This window comes from Ranitomeya variabilis, chromosome 1 (assembly GCF_051348905.1).
Source record: "Ranitomeya variabilis isolate aRanVar5 chromosome 1, aRanVar5.hap1, whole genome shotgun sequence".
In the NCBI taxonomy this organism is placed as follows: Eukaryota; Metazoa; Chordata; class Amphibia; order Anura; family Dendrobatidae; genus Ranitomeya; species Ranitomeya variabilis.
The window spans coordinates 1,137,357,152-1,137,376,272 of record NC_135232.1 but is presented as its reverse complement, the minus strand read 5'-3'; the positions used below and the strand labels follow the sequence as shown (position 1 = coordinate 1,137,376,272).

The 19,121-nt window shown below is 46.3% G+C and overlaps 2 protein-coding genes across 3 annotated transcripts in view; one reads left to right on the top strand and one right to left on the bottom strand.

Moving 5' to 3' along the window:
- The window catches only part of DDRGK1 (DDRGK domain containing 1), a 32,019-nt gene extending 20,996 nt beyond the window's left edge, over positions 1–11,023 (bottom strand). The window contains exons 1-4 of the mRNA XM_077280321.1: positions 10,891–11,023; positions 9,494–9,655; positions 5,796–5,917; positions 5,267–5,368 (exon numbers count right to left, since the gene is read on the bottom strand). Of these exons, the coding sequence (XP_077136436.1) occupies positions 5,267–5,368; positions 5,796–5,917; positions 9,494–9,655; positions 10,891–10,978 (474 nt within the window). The 5' untranslated portion in view covers positions 10,979–11,023. The remainder of the gene's footprint in view (positions 1–5,266; positions 5,369–5,795; positions 5,918–9,493; positions 9,656–10,890) is intronic.
- The window catches only part of LOC143793083 (uncharacterized), a 119,067-nt gene that overhangs the window by 40,109 nt on the left and 59,837 nt on the right, over positions 1–19,121 (top strand). Inside the window, exons 2-3 of one of the 2 annotated variants that reach the window (XM_077279716.1) lie at positions 12,475–12,565; positions 13,632–13,758. In XM_077279716.1, the coding sequence (XP_077135831.1) occupies positions 12,498–12,565; positions 13,632–13,758 (195 nt within the window). In that variant the 5' untranslated portion in view covers positions 12,475–12,497. The remainder of the gene's footprint in view (positions 1–12,474; positions 12,566–13,631; positions 13,759–19,121) is intronic. The other variant, XR_013220047.1, reaches the window with a different exon arrangement.

The window sequence follows — 19,121 nt, the reverse complement described above, 5'->3', positions numbered from 1 at the left end:
CGTGTCTCACAACAGTAGAAAATAAATGCAACCTGACAAAATGTAAATTAGCCAAGTAAAGAAAAAAAAAAAAAAGATAGTAAGAAGATAAGAGATCTGACAAGGCTCAATCACACTGCAGGATCTGCACAGAAAGGTCAGAATCAGCCCCCAATTTCTGTGTAGGAGGACAGACTGCACTCACATTTTCCTGTCTCTGGTGAAATAAGGGTGGCGCTCGAGACCCCCCCCCCCAAAAAAAAAAAAAAAAATACGATACCACAAAATATTTAACAAATAACGAAGACACTTAGAAAATAAAGAAAGAATATAAATCCTCAGCCAATAAAAATGTAAACTGTGCAGACGAAGGCCGCACTTGAGGAATGAGAACAATCTGATCTGCTGTCAAGAAGAAAAAAATAAACATAACATTTCTCAAAAAAAAAAAAAAAAAGAAGGACACTCAACCCCTTTCATGACCGGGCAATTTGACCATTTTTGTGATGCGTTTTTGTTTTGTTTTTTTGTTTTTTTTCTGGGGGGGGGGGGGCATTCGATGTGTTCATTCATTTTAGCAAACAGAAAATATGGACACACAAAAAAAAAAATTCAAGTGGAGTAAATAAAAAAAACAAAAAAAAGCAATGGATTTCCACTTTTTTTTATCTTGGGACTTTAGTTCCACGGTAAACATGACCTGGTAAAAAAAAAATTCGTTTATCTTAAGGTGTGGTTAAAAAAAATTAGAACATTCTTAAAAAAAAAATCAATAATTAGATTTTTCTCCGCTGAGCTGTTGATTTATCAATGACACAAGGTATTTTTTATGATTTATTACATTTTTTAAATCATTTTGTTTTTCTTTTTTGCGCCTTTTACTGTACGTGATAATTCACTTCCCATTTTCTTAGGTCGGGCTTCTTACGGACACATCAAGTATTGTTTTGTCTATTTTATTATTATTGTTTATGTTTGGAAAAAGAGGGGATGCAAACTTTTTAGTTTTTGTTAGTATTTTTAAGACTTTATTTTATTTCCTTGACTGTCTGATCGCTTGTACAAGGTATACAGGGTATAAAACTTTATGATCGGGGAAGGGGGCTTCAACATCTAGACAGAAATGATGGTTCCTTTAGGCTTCTTTCACACTTCAGTTGTTTGGCGTCAGTCAGCTCCGACATAGTGACCGATCCGTCACAATTGTTTAGAAAACGGTTCTAACGGATCCGTTTTTTTAACGGATCCGTTACTTGGGGGTTGTCTGGGAAAAGTATCTACTTTTTGGAGCATGCGCAATTGAAAAAGCAGATTGGGGTGACGGATCCGCCGAAATGACGGTCGCAACGGATCCGTCGCCCATTCTATGGAATGGCGGACGCGACGGTCCGTCGCGAACCACCATTTCGGCGCAGACAAAAAACGTTATAATGTCCGTCAATGTCTAGATGACGTCCGCCAAATCTCGACGGATCCGTCACATGGCAGATGGAACGGACGACAATCCGTCGCTAATGCAAGTCTATGGGAAAATAGCGGATCCGCCAAAAAAAAAAATGGAGGATCCGCTATTTGATGAAAACGGCGGATTCAAACTGACGTCAAAAGACTGAAGTGTGAAAGAGGCCTTAACTTAATATTTTGTTGCACAACCTTTTGAGGCAATCACTGCAATCTCACGATTCCTGTAACTGTCAATGAGACTTCTGCGCCTCTCGACAGGTATTTTGGCCGCTCCTCAAGAGCAAACTGCTCCACTTGTCTCGTGTTTGAAGATTGCCTTTTCCAGACGCCATGTTTCAGCTCTTTCCAATAGGATTTAGGTCAGGGCTCATAGAAGGCCACTTTAGAATAGTCCAATGTTTTCCACTTAACCATTCTTGTGTGTTTTGGGTCATTGTCCTGTTGCAAGACCCTTGACCTGCGGCTGACACCAAGCTTTCTGACACTGGGCAGCATATTTCTCTAGAATCCCTTGATAGTGTTGAGATTTCATTGTTCCCTGCACATATTCTAGACACCCTGTGCCAGATGCAGCAAAGCAGCCCCAGAACATAACAGAGCTTCCTCCATGCTTCACAGCAGAGACAGTGTTCTTTTCTTTATATGCTTCATTTTCCATCTGAACATAGAGCTGATGCGCCTTGCCAAAAAGTTCCATTTTTGTCTCATCTGTCCCATAAGACATTCTCCCGGAAGCTTTGTGGCTTGTCAACATGTAGTTATCTTTTTTATGATTTTTTTTTTTTTTCAACCATGGTGTCCTCCTTAGCCGTCTCCATGAAGTCCACTTTGGCTTGAGCTTGAAGTTCACCTTTAATCTCTTTAGAAGTTTTTCTGGCTCTTTTGTTACCATTCGTATTATCCGTCTCTGATTTGTCATCAATGTTCCTCCTGCGGCCACGTCCAGGAAGGTCGGCTACAGTCCCATGGATCTTACATTTCTGAATAATATGTGCAACTGAAGTCACAGGAACATCAAGCTGCTTGGAGATGGTCTGATAACTTTACCTTTAACGTGTTTGTCTATAATTTTCTTCCTGATCTGTATCTGTAGCCCTATATACCGGCCACTGACTGATTCCAACATTGTAGACCCCTGTGATGATAGTTAGTGGACACACCGCGATCTAACATGTCCCTTTTGTTACATTATTTTCAGGGGAACCATCAATTCTGTCCAGACTGATTTCATGAGGTATATATATATATATATATATATATATATATATATATATATATATATATACATACATACATACACTCACTGGCCACTTTATTAGGTACACCATGCTAGTAACGGGTTGGACCCCCTTTTGCCTTCAGAACTTCCTCAATTCTTCGTGGCATAGATTCAACAAGGTGCTGGAAGCATTCCTCAGAGATTTTGGTCCATATTGACATGATGGCATCACACAGTTGCCGCAGATTTGTCGGCTGCACATCCCAAAGATGCTCCATACAAGGCAGGATGGATCCATGCTTTCATGTTGTTTACGCCAAATTCTGACCCTACCATCCGAATGTCGCAGCAGAAATCGAGACTCATCAGACCAAGCAACGTTTTTCCAATCTTCTACTGTCCAATTTCGATGAGCTTGTACAAATTGTAGCCTCAGTTTCCTGTTCTTAGCTGAAAGGAGTGATACCCGGTGTGGTCTTCTGCTGCTGTAGCCCATCTGCCTCAAAGTTCGACGCACTGTGCGTTCAGAGATGCTCTTAGGCCTACCTTGGTTGTAACGGGTGGCGATTTGAGTCACTGTTGCCTTTCTATCAGCTCGAACCAGTCTGCCCATTCTCCTCTGACCTCTGGCATCAACAAGGCATTTCCGCCCACAGAACTGCCGCTCACTGGATTTTTTTTCTTTTTCGGACCATTCTCTGTAAACCCTAGAGATGGTTGAGCGTGAAAATCCCAGTAGATCAGCAGTTTCTGAAATACTCAGACCAGCCCTTCTGGCACCAACAACCATGCCACGTTCAAAGGCACTCAAATCACCTTTCTTCCCCATACTGATGCTCGGTTTGAACTGCAGGAGATTGTCTTGACCATGTCTACATGCCTAAATGCACTGAGTTGCCGCCATGTGATTGGCTGATTAGAAATTAAGTGTTAACAAGAAGTTGGACAGGTGTACCTAATAAAGTGGCCAGTGAGTGTGTGTGTATATATATATATATATTTTTTTTTTAATACTGTGAAGCATGGTGGAAAAGCAATGTCTGACTTTCATTTATTCATTCTCATAGATCTTTTATTTATTATTACTTGTTGCCAGATTCCAGTTATTTCTGTGACCATTGTGGCTTTTTCTGTCATTAAACGAGGGGGACCAACAATTTTGACCACGTGTGTATATATATGTGACCCCTAGAGATGTTTTATAATCCTGAGGACTATGAATTATATACAAAATAATTATATTAACCCCTTCCCGACATGTGACGGAATAGTACGTCACATGTCGGGACCCCCGCTTTGATGTGCGCTCCGGCGGTGAGCGCACATCAAAGTCGCGACATGTCAGCTGTTTTTTACAGCTGACATGTGCGCGCAATAGCGGCGGGTGAAATCGCGATCACCCGCCGCTATTAACTAGTTAAATGCCGCTGTCAAACGCAGACAGCGGCATTTAACTACCGCATCCGGCCGTGCGGCCGGATATGAGCGCATCGCCGTCCCCCGTCACATGATCGGGGGTCGGCGATGCTCCTCCATTGTAACCATAGAGGTCCTTGAGACCTCTATGGTTACTGATTGCCGGTGGCTGTGAGCGCCCCCCTGTGGTCGGCGCTCACAGCACACCTGCATTTTAGCTACATAACAGCGATCTGATGATCGCTGTTATGTAGCAGAGCCGATCGGGCTGTGCCTGCGTTTAGCCTCCCATGGAGGCTATAGAAGCATGGCAAAAGTAAAAAAAAAAAGTTTTTAAAAATGTGAAAAAAATAAAAAAAATATAAAAGTTTAAATCACCCCCCTTTCGCCCCAATCAAAATAAATCAATAAAAAAAAAACCCAACCTACACATATTTGGTATCGCCGCGTTCAGAATCGCCCGATCTATCAATAAAAAAAAAGCATTAACCTGATCGCTAAATGGCGTAATGAGAAAAAAATTCGAAACGCCAGATTTACGTTTTTTTGGTCGCCACGACATTGCATTAAAATGCAATAACGGGCTATCAAAAGAACGTATCTGCACCAAAATGCTATAATTAAAAACGCCAGCTCGGCACGCAAAAAATAAGCCCTCACCTGACCCCAGATCACGAAAAATGGAGACGCTACGAGTATCGGAAAATGGCGCAATTTTGTTTTGTTTTTTGCAAAGTTTGGAATTTTTTTTCACCACTTAGGTGAAAAATAACCTAGTCATGTTAGGTGTCTATGAACTCGTACTGACCTGGAGAATCATAATGGCAGGTCAGTTTTAGCATTTAGTGAACCTAGCAAAATAGGCAAGCAAAAAACAAGTGTGGGATTGCACTTTTTTTGCAATTTCACTGCACTTGGAATTTTTTTCCCGTTTTCTAGTACACGACATGCTAAAACCAATGACGTCGTTCAAAAGTACAACTCGTCCCGCAAAAAATAAGCCCTCACATGGCCAAATTGACGGAAAAATAAAAAAGTTATGGCTCTGGGAAGGAGGGGAGTGAAAAACGAAAACGGAAAAACGGAAAAAGCTCTGGGGGTGAAGGGGTTAAACGACTGCATCAGTGACAAGAGGCATAATGCGGGCCGCCGGTCACTGGGGGGTTAATAACGGACGGACGGACCGACCTGCTTCTCTTCCTCCTCCCGCAGCCGCTCCTCGTCCTTGCGTCTCTCCTCTTCTCGCTTCATTTCCTGTTTTTTTCGTTCTTCTCTTTCGGCTTCTTCTGCCTTAAAAAATAAAGAAAACAAACAAGAGGTAAATAAGACATTTCCACCAATCACAAGGGGAGAATCTGCACTCAGTGGTGTCACACGTCCAATCGTGTCACAGGAAATCTGCACGGTCTCCAGTCACATCTAAAGCTGCACAATTCATACAAACGCACTGCTCTGACCTGCCAGAAAGTAAGACGTCTCTGTGGGCGATTTATTCAGCACAGCGCTAACTATTACTTTTGAACACAGCTCTGGCCAGGACTAGAGTACAAATAAGCGCAGCTCTGGCCAGGACTAGAGCAGGAATAAGCGCAGCTCTGGCCAGGGCTGAGCTCCCATCACTGGCCACCATCATCCTCCAGCACTGACCCGGCGCTGAGCTCCCATCATCCTCCAGCACTGACCCCACGCTGAGCTCCCATCATCCTCCAGCACTGACCTCGCGCTGAGCTTTCCTCGCCTGCTTCTCCTCCAGTTTCTTCTGTTTCTTGGCTCCAATCTTCCCCGAGGTTTGCGTGGCTGGAGACGACTCGTCATCATCGGCCTCATCCTCTGCAGCGACTGGAAATGGCAAAGAAAAAAATATATAAACATGGGACTCGCTGCTCAGAGGCCAGAAGTGCAGATGAGCGCGGCACCGAAGGGGTTAAGTGTCCGGAGAAGCCTCAGACCTCGGCTGCTGTAGCGGGAGAAGGGCTGCACATGGGGTGCGGGGGCTGCGACCGGAGGTAACTGCACTTCAGGGCGCAGCAGGACCCCCGACAGGTGAGGAGCCACTCGCCCCCCGATGTGTCACCTCCACCATCGCCCCCCGATGTGTCACCTCCACCATCCCCCCCGATGTGTCACTTCCACCATCCCCCCCCCCCCCGATGTGTCACTTCCACCATCCCCCCCCGATGTGTCACCTCCACCATCCCCCCCATGCCTCCTGCGTATACTACCATGTGACAGAGCGGCCGGTGGTGCAGAGCTCAGATACCAGCACGGTCCTGTAATAGGAGAAACCGGGGAACAAGTCTGTCCCTGACATTTCTCCCCCCATCACAGGAGTGATATTACTGAGAAGTGGAAGGAGCCGCATAAAGTGGAGACCCCGCAATGTTACAGAGCGGGGGGCCGAGAGCTGAGGAGCAGAGGGCAGAAGGGTCACCACCGCTCTGTTGCCCCCATAACTGCAGAGTCCAGACGTCCTCCCCCGCTGGGAGCTGCATGCAGCCGTACATCACCAAGCACAATGCCGAGCGTCGGATGGAGTGGTGTAAAGCCGCCATCACTGGACTCTGGAGGAGACGTGTTCTGTGCAGTGACGGATCGCTCTTCTCTATCTGCATCTGATGGAGGAGTCTGGGTTTGGAGATTCCAGAAGGACGTTCCCCCCTGACTGCACTGTGCCCCCTGTACAGATGGTGGAGAAGGATATAGGGGCTGTTATCAGGGGGCGGCCTTGGACCTTCAGCTCCAGTGAAGGGAAATCCTAAAACAATGAGGACAATTATATCTTCAGCTTTGTGGGAAGTTTGGGGTTCGCCCTTCTCTGCCCCCCATGACTGTGCCCAGTGCGCAAGCTCCATTCAGACATGGAGGGGAGAACATGAGCGGCCGCACAGAGCCCGGACCCCCAGCCCCACCCTATAATGGAGACTGTGAGCCCGGCCTCCCCCCAACATCAGGGTCTGACCCCACAAATGCTCTTCTGGATGAAGGGGTAAATCCTTCCCAGAGGAGCGGGGGCTGTTATTATATCTGCAGAGGGGAGACTCCGTATTATTATCTACGGGTGCAGGATGGGAGGTCAGAGGGGCTCCTGGGGGGATGTGGGGGCACATACTTTTCTCCACACTGCGCACTAGTGCTCTATTCTGTATGATGGGCACCGTGATACCAGTGGGGAGCAGATACGTACACAGTGCAGGACTGAGCCGTCACCGGGTCACATCACACCTCGTCTACCCCTCTAGATTCACTGAACCCCCCGAAAAAGAAGAAGGTTAAAATTAAAAATCAGCAAATCCTTCACAGGCAGCAGCAGAGCAGGAGACGAGCTCCGTCAGGAGGCAGCAGACGTCCCACGCAGGGTGGAAGCGAGACCTCGAGCAGCCGCCCCCTCCCTGACTACAGAAGCTGCAACACTCAGACGACGAGGGCCCGATCTGTGCACAAATCAATGGCCACCAGGCAGAAATGTGAATGCAGAAGGACAGGGAGTGGGAGAGGGGCGCAGGAAGAGGGGAGCGGAAGAGGGGCGTGGAGCAGGAAGAGAGAGAGAGGCATGGGGCAGGAGAGGGGTGAGGGGCAGGAAGAGGGAGAGGAGAACGAGGTGGGAAGAGGGAGAGGGGTGCGAGAAGGGAAGAGGGAGAGGGGCGCGAAAGAGGGGCGCAGGAAGAGGGGGAGGAGAACGAAGCGGGAAGTGGGAGAGGGGCGTGAGAAGGGCACGAGGCGGGAAGTGTGAGAGGGGCGCGAGAAGGGCACGAGGCGGGAAGTGGGAGAGGCGCGAGAAGGGAAGAGGGGCACAGAGTGGACACGAGGTGGGAAGAGGGAGAGGGGCGCGAGGTGGGAAGAGGGGCGCGAGAAGGGAAGAGGGAGAGGGGCGCGAGAAGGGAAGAGGGAGAGGGGCGCGAGAAGGGAAGAGGGAGAGGGGCGCGAGAAGGGAAGAGGGAGAGGGGCGCGAGAAGGGAAGAGGGAGAGGGGCGCGAGAAGGGAAGAGGGAGAGGGGCGCGAGAAGGGAAGAGGGGCGCGAGAAGGGAAGAGGGAGAGGGGCGCGAGAAGGGAAGAGGGAGAGGGGCGCGAGAAGGGAAGAGGGAGAGGGGCGCGAGAAGGGAAGAGGGAGAGGGGCGTGAGAAGGGAAGAGGGAGAGGGGCGCGAGAAGGGAAGAGGGAGAGGGGCGCGAGAAGGGAAGAGGGGCGTGAGAAGGGAAGAGGGAGAGGGGCGCGACGTGGGAAGTGGGAGAGGGGCGCGACGTGAGAAGTGGGAGAGGGCACGACGCGAGAAGTGGGAGAGGGGCACGACGCGAGAAGAGGGGCGCGAGAAGGGGAGAGGGGCGCGAGGCAAGAAGTGGGAGAGGGGCACGAGACGAGAAGTGGGAGAGGGGCGCGAGGCGAGAAGTGGGAGAGGGGCACGAGAAGGGAAGAGGGGCACGAGAAGGGAAGAGGGGCACGAGAAGGGAAGAGGGGCACGAGAAGGGAAGAGGGGCACGAGAAGGGAAGAGGGGCACGAGAAGGGAAGAAGGGCGCGGAGTGGGCACGAGGCAGGAGGAGGGAGAGGGGCGCAGAGCAGGAGGAGGGAGAGGGGCGTGGACAAATCTGCATACAAGTAATGTGCAGAAGTCATGGTTGCCCCCGTTGTGCTCCCAGCTCCCACCTTCTCTCAGCCTGGAAAGTTACAGAAACGTGTAGAAGTATCCGGGATGAGCTGCTGATCCGACGTTTTGGACCAAGTTTCCACGAAATTAGTAAATCTGCCCCCGATAAGTTCGGCAGCAGAACGTCCGTCTACAGAACGATCCCTCCCAGAGAGAAGCTGTGATGGTTTTCAGTGAGTCCGGAGATTCTGAAAAGTTACAGACCAGCCATATACCACAGATCTTTCCCTATACCCCTCTATAAAGTCCATAAGTTCTAGAAGAAAACTCAGTGGTGGCCTTTATGCTACAGTTATTTTTTATGTACACATCATGGCATTGGTGGCAATATGTATTTAAAAAAAAGAAGAAAAAAAAAACACCACGATAAGAAATCCACAGCTGACGCCTGTCTTCAGCTATTCCAGTACACCTCCATATATCACCCTGTGTAAACGCCTCCTTTATGCTGCATTCTGGTTTTCTTTTGTAACACAGGAAAATAAATTCCATTAATCCCTCCAAAAAAAAACAAAAAACTCATGGAACAAATACTCCCTTATATCCAGTCATAGAATCATTAACCAATCACCTAAACAATGTGCTAAATAATGTAAATTACAAATACAGCGCGTTCACACGGGACTGTTCTTGGTGCAGTTTTTCTTTCCTGCAATAAATGCGCCAACTACAGACAAAAACCACAAGAGTTTTTTACATTTTTGGCTTTTTTTTTAATTTTTTTTATGAGAAACGCCCATTGTGACATCGCTGGCAAAGCCTCCCCCGCCGGTTACCTTCTCGCTCCTCCTCCATGCGCTGCGCCCGTCTCTGCGCCTGCATGCTGCGGTTCATCCTCCTCCTCGGCATCCCGTCCGCACGCTGCTCCGGCACAGGCCGCGGCCTCCCTGCTGCTGCCACCGCTGCCACCACCACATTCTGCTCGTGCTCCCGGTCGGCTGTAACGTAAAATAATCAATAAACGTCACCTGAAAAACCCACCAGATCCCAAACAGGAGCGGAAATATTAGTGCGGGGTGATCAGCGCCAAATTAAGGGACGGAAAAGCCTCAGAGACACGGTGGAAACGTCCGAGAAAGCAAAACAAAAGATTTTTTTTGTTAAATAAAAAATATATATATTTACTATTATTTTTTTTTATTATTTATTTATTTTTAAACAGTTAAACTGTTGTCGACCTTCTATTTTGTTGTTCTTTTTTTACTGCTATTTTTTTGTCTAATATTTGAAGAAAAAAAAAAACATTTTTCTAAAATAATATTTTATTTATGTTTTATTCTCTATTTATATTTATTGGCTTTAAAAACATCTGAAAAAAAAAATAAAACAATGTATTTTGTGTGGGCATTTTCTTTGCACCCATCGATAGCGCCGCTCGGGGCTCGTTCTCTGCTGTCGATTTATTGACGACATTTTCTAGCACTTTTTATTGTATTTTTCCTGCCGTAGGTTGCAACCAATGAACAGGATTTCTGCCGTTTACTTTTTTTTTTTTTTCTTTTTCCAGTGTTTTTCAGGCGTTTATGACTTTGAGAAGAATTTTGACACCAAATATTCTTATTTTTTTTCTTTATTTTGATCCGGGGGAAGAGTTGGTGACTGAAAATTCCTCACATCACATTTTTGCGACATTATATATATATATATATATATATATATATATATATTTTATTTTTTATTTTTTTAATTAACCCCTCTAGGACCAAAAACAAACCTGCGATGACTTCTAGACAGAAGCCTGGCCTGATCTAAGGGCCAATATAGCGGCTCAGCGGAGGAGGGGGGCAATCAGCGGACTCCTGGACGCCATGGAAACCGATTGGCATCTGTCAATCAAGTCCCAAAGGATTATTGGGGGGCGATGATGGGGCCCCACTCCTATACAGGTCAGCCGCCGCCCCATGGACTAATACTTCTCACAGCTGAGCCTTCTCTACAAATGTATGCGGAAATATCAGTCACCTGACACTAATCACCCCACTTTAACGCCATAAATAACTTCCCAGAAAGAGCCGTACACTGGGAGCACGCTGCCACGATCACTGACTGCAGCGGTACAACTTAAAGGCGCAGTCACCTCCCTTCCTGAAACCACGTTTTGCGCCGCCCAATATAACTGTCCACATCCCCAGAGCCGGGATATAACGCGGGGTGACCCCGGGGAGCCGCTCACCTCGCTCCGTCTGCCCCCTAATCCGGGTGATAAAGAAGAGCAGGACCGCCAGCAGCGCCGCGGCGACCACGTACAGCACAGCGTCCATCACTGCACACGTCACTGCCCCCAAGCCCCGCCCACACACGGCGCAGCGTCACCAGCCGGCAACACAACGCGTGGACTCAACCACTTGTTTTCAAACAGAGGGGACGATTTGTTACAACCATGTCTAGAGCGTTCAGCTTCCGCAAGTTTCCAATAAAATAAGCTGTAAATAAAATACATTCCGCGTGCGGTGCAGATAGCAGCTCTAGGAGGCGGAATCTGTGAAATACCCCCCCACAAAGTAGTAATGGTCGCTCCCATTCAATCTTATGGTACACAGGCGTGAGTGAGGCGGGAGAGAACTGACGTGTAATGTTTGTGTGTCGTTGTAGCGCGCTGTGTTCTCCAGGCGCCTTGCTCTTCTTGTTAGTGACTGAACGATGCTTTGGTCGCTAGTATTACATTTATTGGGGGGTGAGGAAGACAAATAATAACAATTATTACTATTATAGTGTTACTTTATTATTATTTTGTAGCTTTATGAATATTATTGTTATTTTATTACAATTATATTGTTATTATATTACTATTATTATTTTATTATTATACTGTTATTTTATTACTATTATTATATTGTTATTTTATTACTATTATATTATTATAATATTGTTATTGTATTACTATTATTATTTTATTATTATACTGTTATTTTATTACTATTATTATATTGCTGTTTTATTACTATTATTATTATTTTATTATTATACTGTTATTTTTTACTATTATTATTATATTGCTATTTTATTACTATTATTATACTATATGTTGTTATTATTATTATATTGTTATTTTATCACTATTATTATATTATTATTATTTTATTATTATTTTGTTATTTTATTACTATTATATTACATTGCTATTGTTATTAATATTATTAGTTGTATTATTGACATTATTATATTGTTATTATATTGTTGTTGTTATCATTATGGCATTATATTATATTTATTATTAGTTGTATTATTGATATTATTCTATTTCTATTATCATTATTATTATTGTTATTATTAAAAAAAAACACAAAAATTGAGCTTAACTTGAGTTAGTACACATGCAGAGGTTACCAGAGGTTAAACACATGTTCACATTGGCCACAAAACATTAAAACCTACAAGAGAAAAAAAAGTAAGCAAAAACCCTGATGTAACTAAGTAAAAAAGCAAAAGTGCATTTAAATAACACAGAGTTTATAGTAATATTGTTTTTTGATCATAAAATAGCACAAAAGCCATCCCACCGCGTCAAGGTAACTCTGATCGGGACGGTCCTACCCTGTCCTTACCATGTGTCAGTGTTGACCTCAGTGTGAATAAGGGCCGACAACAGGACTGCGCCCAACCAGGGAACACCAGACTGGGGAAGCCTTAGATATAGTCTCTAGCTCAGAAACACTTATTGTTATTATTAGTATTATTATTGTATTAGTAATTGTGTCGCTTTTTTATTTTTTTATGACGTTAAACATAAATGTGGTTTCATTGTATATTCTGACAGATCAGACTTTTGCAGATACAACGATGCCGAAGATGAAGGGTGTCCTGCAGGTATTGGCTTCTATGTCACATCTCATTGGCTTACACACAAGGTAATGTCGGGGCGCAGTCTTTTTTTGGGGGGGTAGTGGGATATATTTTTGGGCAGGCACAAAGATGATCGTCCTCCAATGGCTCCCAGTGAGAGATGTACAGATGTGGCGCTACAATATAGAAACACATAGAAGACATCGCCACCTAGTGGTCAGAGCATGCAGTGCATATGACAGTGGTACAGTGTAGCAGCACTTCTGCAGTGAGTGGGACGGGTGATGTCACATCCGCAGATATCCGCCACGCCGTCCGTGGTCACTATGGGTGGATATTGTACTATTGCCAAGCAGTGCAACGTAATAATATCATTTTATTGCAAAGTTTATTTGTCTTAGGCTAAAATACTTGTAGTTAAGGAACAAACTGTCCCCGGAGCTGCACAACCCCTTTAATGGGAGTCAGTCCCCCCTGAGCACATCCTGGTGCAGCCATGACCGAGCAGCGCCAGTGCTCTCCTTCGCCGGCGTCCCCCTTCCTTGTGGAGCGCATGCGTACAGATCTCTCTCTCCTCTCTGCTGCGGCCCCTTCACTACTAGCACCTGCCGCAGCAGAGAGGAGAGAGAGATCTGTGCGCACTCTGCTCTGCGACCTCTGACGGACAGTGAGCGCAGGCAGCGGTGTCCTCCTGACACACAACTGTCAATCACCGGCGTATCCAGATTTAACTTAGTAGAAGGGTGCACTGCAGAATTGTGATTGCAGCTCTGGATGTGACAAGAGTATAAAAATAATTATCACGTTTGGGCAAACTCTTCTTAGTGGTCCGGACTCTCCTGTAGGACCCCACAGCAGTGCGGAGCTGTCAATCACACTATAGCCCCGCCTACAACAAGTAACTGACCAGAGTAAACACTCCTGTCCCTCCAGGCTCCTCTGCCCAGGAAGCCATGTGTCACCATCACACAGGAGTCTGATGATCCGTCACATTCTGTGTGCGGAGCTCTGCGTGCTGTGGCGTCCGGTCCGGCGATGATATTCTCCCCCCGGGCAGCGCGCTGATAGCCGCCTATCTCCACACAGACATTACTCTCAGCTCATGGATTTTCCATCTCTCGGTGTTTGCAGTGATATTAAATTCACATTAACGGCTGTGATCAGCGGAGAGAGAAACATCAACGTCTGCGCCACCGAGCAAGATCGCTCCATCATGTCCTCCCCACGGACTCCGCAAACATCATCCAACAGGCTAATGGTGAGCGACACACCGGCATCAGTCAGAATAGTGAGTGCAGCTCTGGGGTATAATACAGGATGTAACTCAGGATCAGTAATGTAATGTATGTACACAGTGACTGCACCAGCAGAATAGTGAGTGCAGCTCTGGGGTATAATACAGGATGTAACTCAGGATCCGTAATGTAATGTATGTACACAGTGACTGCACCAGCAGAATAGTGAGTGCAGCTCTGGGATATAATACAGGATGTAACTCAGGATCAGTAATGTAATGTATGTACACAGTGACTGCACCAGCAGAATAGTGAGTGCAGCTCTGGGGTATAATACAGGATGTAACTCAGGATCCGTAATGTAATGTATGTACACAGTGACTGCACCAGCAGAATAGTGAGTGCAGCTCTGGGATATAATACAGGATGTAACTCAGGATCAGTAATGTAATGTATGTACAAAGTGACTGCAGCAGCAGAATAGTGAGTGCAGCTCTGGGGTATAATACAGCAGGTAACTCAGGATCAGTAATGTAATGTATGTACACAGTGACTGCACCAGCAGAATAGTGAATGCAGCTCTGGGGTATAATACAGGAGGTAACTAAGGATCAGTAATGTAGTGTATGTACACAGTGACTGCTCCAGCAGAATAGTGAGTGCAGCTCTGGGGTATAATACAGGATGTCACTCAGGATCAGTAATGTAATGTATGTACACAGTGACTGCACCAGCAGAATAGTGAGTGCAGCTCTGGAGTATAATACAGTAGGTAACTCAGGATCAGTAATGTAATGAATGTACACAGTGACTGCACCAGCAGAATAGTGAGTGCAGCTCTGGGGTATAATACAGGATGTAACTCAGGATCAGTAATGTAATGTATGTACACAGTGACTGCACCAGCAGAATAGTGAGTGCAGCTCTGGAGTATAATACAGCAGGTAACTCAGGATCAGTAATGTAATGTATGTACACAGTGACTGCACCAGCAGAATAGTGAGTGCAGCTCTGGAGTATAATACAGGATGTAACTCAGGATCAGTAATGTAATGTATGTACACAGTGACTGCACCAGCAGAATAGTGAGTGCAGCTCTGGGGTATAATACAGGAGGTAACTCAGGATCAGTAATGTAACGTATGTACACAGTGACTGCACCGGCAGAATAGTGAGTGCAGCTCTGGAGTATAATAGAGGATCTAACTCAGGATCAGTAATGTAATGTATGTACACAGTGACTGCACCAGCAGAATAGTGAGTGCAGCTCTGGGGTATAATAGAGGATGTCACTCAGGATCAGTAATGTAATGTATGTACACAGTGACTGCACCAGCAGAATAGTGAGTGCAGCTCTGGAGTATAATACAGGATGTAACTCAGGATCAGTAATGTAATGTATGTACACAGTGACTGCACCAGCAGAATAGTGAGTGCAGCTCTGGGGTATAATACAGGAGGTAACTCAGGATCAGTAATGTAACGTATGTACACAGTGACTGCACCGGCAGAATAGTGAGTGCAGCTCTGGAGTATAATAGAGGATCTAACTCAGGATCAGTAATGTAATGTATGTACACAGTGACTGCACCAGCAGAATAGTGAGTACAGCTCTGGAGTATAATAGAGGATGTAACTCAGGATCAATAATGTAATGTATGTACACAGTGACTGCACCAGCAGAATAGTGAGTGCAGCTCTGGGGTATAATAGAGGATGTAACTCAGGATCAGTAATGTAATGTATGTACACAGTGACTGCACTAGCAGAATAGTGAGTGCAGCTCTGGAGTATAATACAGGATGTAACTCAGGATCAGTAATGTAATATATGTACACAGTGACTGCACCAGCAGAATAGTGAGTTCAGCTCTGGGGTATAATACAGGATATAACTCAGGATCAGTAATGTAATGTATGTACACAGTGACTACACCAGCAGAATAGTGATTGCAGCTCTGGAGTATAATACAGAATGTAACTCAGGATCAGTAATGTAATGTATGTACACAGTGACTGCATGAGCAGAATAGTGAGTGCAGCTCTGGGGTATAATACAGGATGTAACTCAGGATCAATAATGTAATGTATGTACACAGTAACTGCACCAGAAGAATAGTGAGTGCAGCTCTGGGGTATAATACAGGATGTAACTCAGGATCAGTAATGTAATGTATGTACACAGTGACTGCACCAGCAGAATAGTGAGTGCAGCTGTGGGGTATAATACAGGATGTCACTCAGAATCAGTAATGTAATGTATGTACACAGTGACTGCACCAGCAGAATAGTGAGTGCAGCTCTGGGGTATAATACAGGATGTCACTCAGGATCAGTAATGTAATGTATGTACACAGCGACTGCAGCTGCAGAATAGTGAGTGCAGCTCTGGGGTATAATACAGGATGTCACTCAGGATCAGTAATGTCTGTACACAGTGACTGCACCAGCAGAATAGTGAGTGCAGCTCTGGGGTATAATACAGGATGTCACTCAGGATCAGTAATGTAATGTATGTGCAGCGCCCCAGAGTCCTGGTCATTGCAGTACTGTGGCTCCGCCGCTAAAGGGGGCTATGGTACGTCTGATGGCACTGAAGGAGTTCATCTGACCAGGTATCACATACACCAATACATTTCACAGTCGGGCCTCCAGGGGGAGCTAAGGGTGCTATTTATTAGGCCACTCCTCACCGTGTGGGTAAACTGGGGGTCAGGCAGGAAGTTAGTGGAGAAAGCTGACTGGGTTGGAACCAGGCAACACCTTGTGGCAGAGGGTGTTGTGGGGAAGATTCGGTAGGGTCCCTGTCAGGTTTGGGACCCTGACAGAGGCCTGGCAACAAGAAAGAACGTAACGGGACCGTGCCTGCTCAGTATAGCGGCGGTGCCCTAAGAAAGGATCAGAAGCGAGATAGATTGTGCTGAGTGAGAAACGAGATCAAAGCAAGAAGGAGAATACCAGTAGGAGTCGTGCTGTAAGACCGAGGAAACATCCTACTGAGGCGCACAACCGGCGGCCGGAACGCCGAGGAAGTATTCATATATCTAGCTCCAAGCAATACTTCAAACCAACGGCAGGACAGTCAGTCACAGGCGGGCTGTCTCACCTAAATCACCTATGCAGACTTGGGGGGCAACCTGTGGAGAGGGGCGACTCTAGGGTCCCGGAAGAGCTCCGAGCCTACCCGTCATACGGGTGCGTCCCAACCATAACACCGGGAGGGACGGAGGATTAGCAGAACATCATCTACGGTTGTCGCCGTCTGTGCCGAGTTGTTCTATGTATAGGAGGTGCAGCTTCTTCCAGGGCACTTTGCAGGGTTTCATTGTAATGCTTCAGAGCAGAATCAGGACAAGAGATGGAGGAGATTGGGGCCAATGAAGACTGCAAGTTCTTCATAAGTTTCTGGGTGTTAATGGCCTGTATGTTTCTATAAGTGTGGAAAGTGGGGATGACCTGAGCGGGATGGCAGTTCTTGATAGAGAATGAAAGAAGGTTGTGGTCAGAGAGCGGGAGAGGGGAGTTTGTGAAATCATCCAGTGAGCAAAGCCGGGAGAAGACCAAATCAAGGGAGTTTCCATCATCATGTGTTGGAGAGTTAGTATGCTGCGAGAGGCCGAAAGAGGAGGTTAGAGATAAAAGGTGAGAAGCAGATGGGGAGAGAGGAGAAGCAATTGGGATATTGAAATCACCCATGATGAGGGTGGGGGTGTCATAAGAGAGAAAGTGTGGAAGCCAGGTGGCAAAATGATCCAGGAACTGGTGAGAGGGGCCGGGAGGACGATACACCTCCTTTCTAACTCTCTTAATCTCCTGGCTCTTACTGAAACCTGGATCCAGCAGTCAGACACCACCGCTGCTGCTGCTCTCTCATTTGGTGGACTACACTTTTCTCATACCCCAAGATCAGACAACAGAGCAGGTGGAGGCGTTGGTCTGCTCCTTTCACCCAAATGTACCTTCCAAGTTATCCCCCAAGTACCCTCACTTGTATTCCCTTCCTTTGAGGTCCATGCTGTCAGATTCTACGTCCCCTTCTCCATGCGAGTGGCGGTGGTGTATCGTCCTCCCGGCCCCTCTCACCAGTTCCTGGATCATTTTGCCACCTGGCTTCCACACTTTCTCTCTTATGACACCCCCACCCTCATCATGGGTGATTTCAATATCCCAATTGCTTCTCCTCTCTCCCCATCTGCTTCTCACCTTTTATCTCTAACCTCCTCTTTCGGCCTCTCGCAGCATACTAACTCTCCAACACATGATGATGGAAACTCCCTTGATTTGGTCTTCTCCCGGCTTTGCTCACTGGATGATTTCACAAACTCCCCTCTCCCGCTCTCTGACCACAACCTTCTTTCATTCTCTATCAAGAACTGCCATCCCGCTCAGGTCATCCCCACTTTCCACACTTATAGAAACATACAGGCCATTAACACCCAGAAACTTATGAAGAACTTGCAGTCTTCATTGGCCCCAATCTCCTCCATCTCTTGTCCTGATTCTGCTCTGAAGCATTACAATGAAACCCTGCAAAGTGCCCTGGAAGAAGCTGCACCTCCTATACATAGAACAACTCGGCACAGACGGCGACAACCGTGGCACACGCTGCAAACACGTTTCCTGCAGCGGTGCTCCAGGTGCGCCGAACGTCTGTGGAGAAAATCTAATCTGCCCGAAGATTTCATCCATTATAAGTTCATGTTAAAAACATACAACTCTGCCCTTCACCTCTCCAAACAAACCTATTTCAACACCCTCATCACCTCGCTGTCCAATAACCCTAAACGTCTCTTTGACACTTTCCGGTCCCTACTCAACCCAAGAGAGCAGGCCCCAACCACAGATCTCCACGCTGACGATCTGGCCAATTACTTCAAAGAAAAAATTGACCACATTCGACAGGAAATCATTTCCCAATCTCTTCATACCAAGCACTGTCCTCCCTCCCCCACTGCATCTAGTTCACTCTCTGACTTTGAACCAGTTACAGAAGAAGAAGTAAGCAGGCTCCTTGCATCTTCTCGCCCGACCACTTGCACCAGCGACCCCATTCCGTCGCATCTCCTCCAGTCCCTTTCCCCGGCTGTCACCTCTCACCTAACAAAAATATTCAACCTTTCCCTCACTTCCGGTATTTTTCCCTCCTCATTTAAGCATGCCATCATACATCCACTACTTAAAAAGCCCTCCCTCGATCAAAATTGTGCCGCTAATTATAGACCTGTCTCTAATCTTCCCTTCATCTCTAAACTCCTGGAACGCCTGGTCCACTCCCGTCTTACCCGCTATCTCTCAGATAATTCTCTTCTCGACCCTCTTCAATCTGGTTTCCGCTCTTTACACTCTACTGAAACTGCCCTCACTAAAGTCTCTAATGACCTACTAAC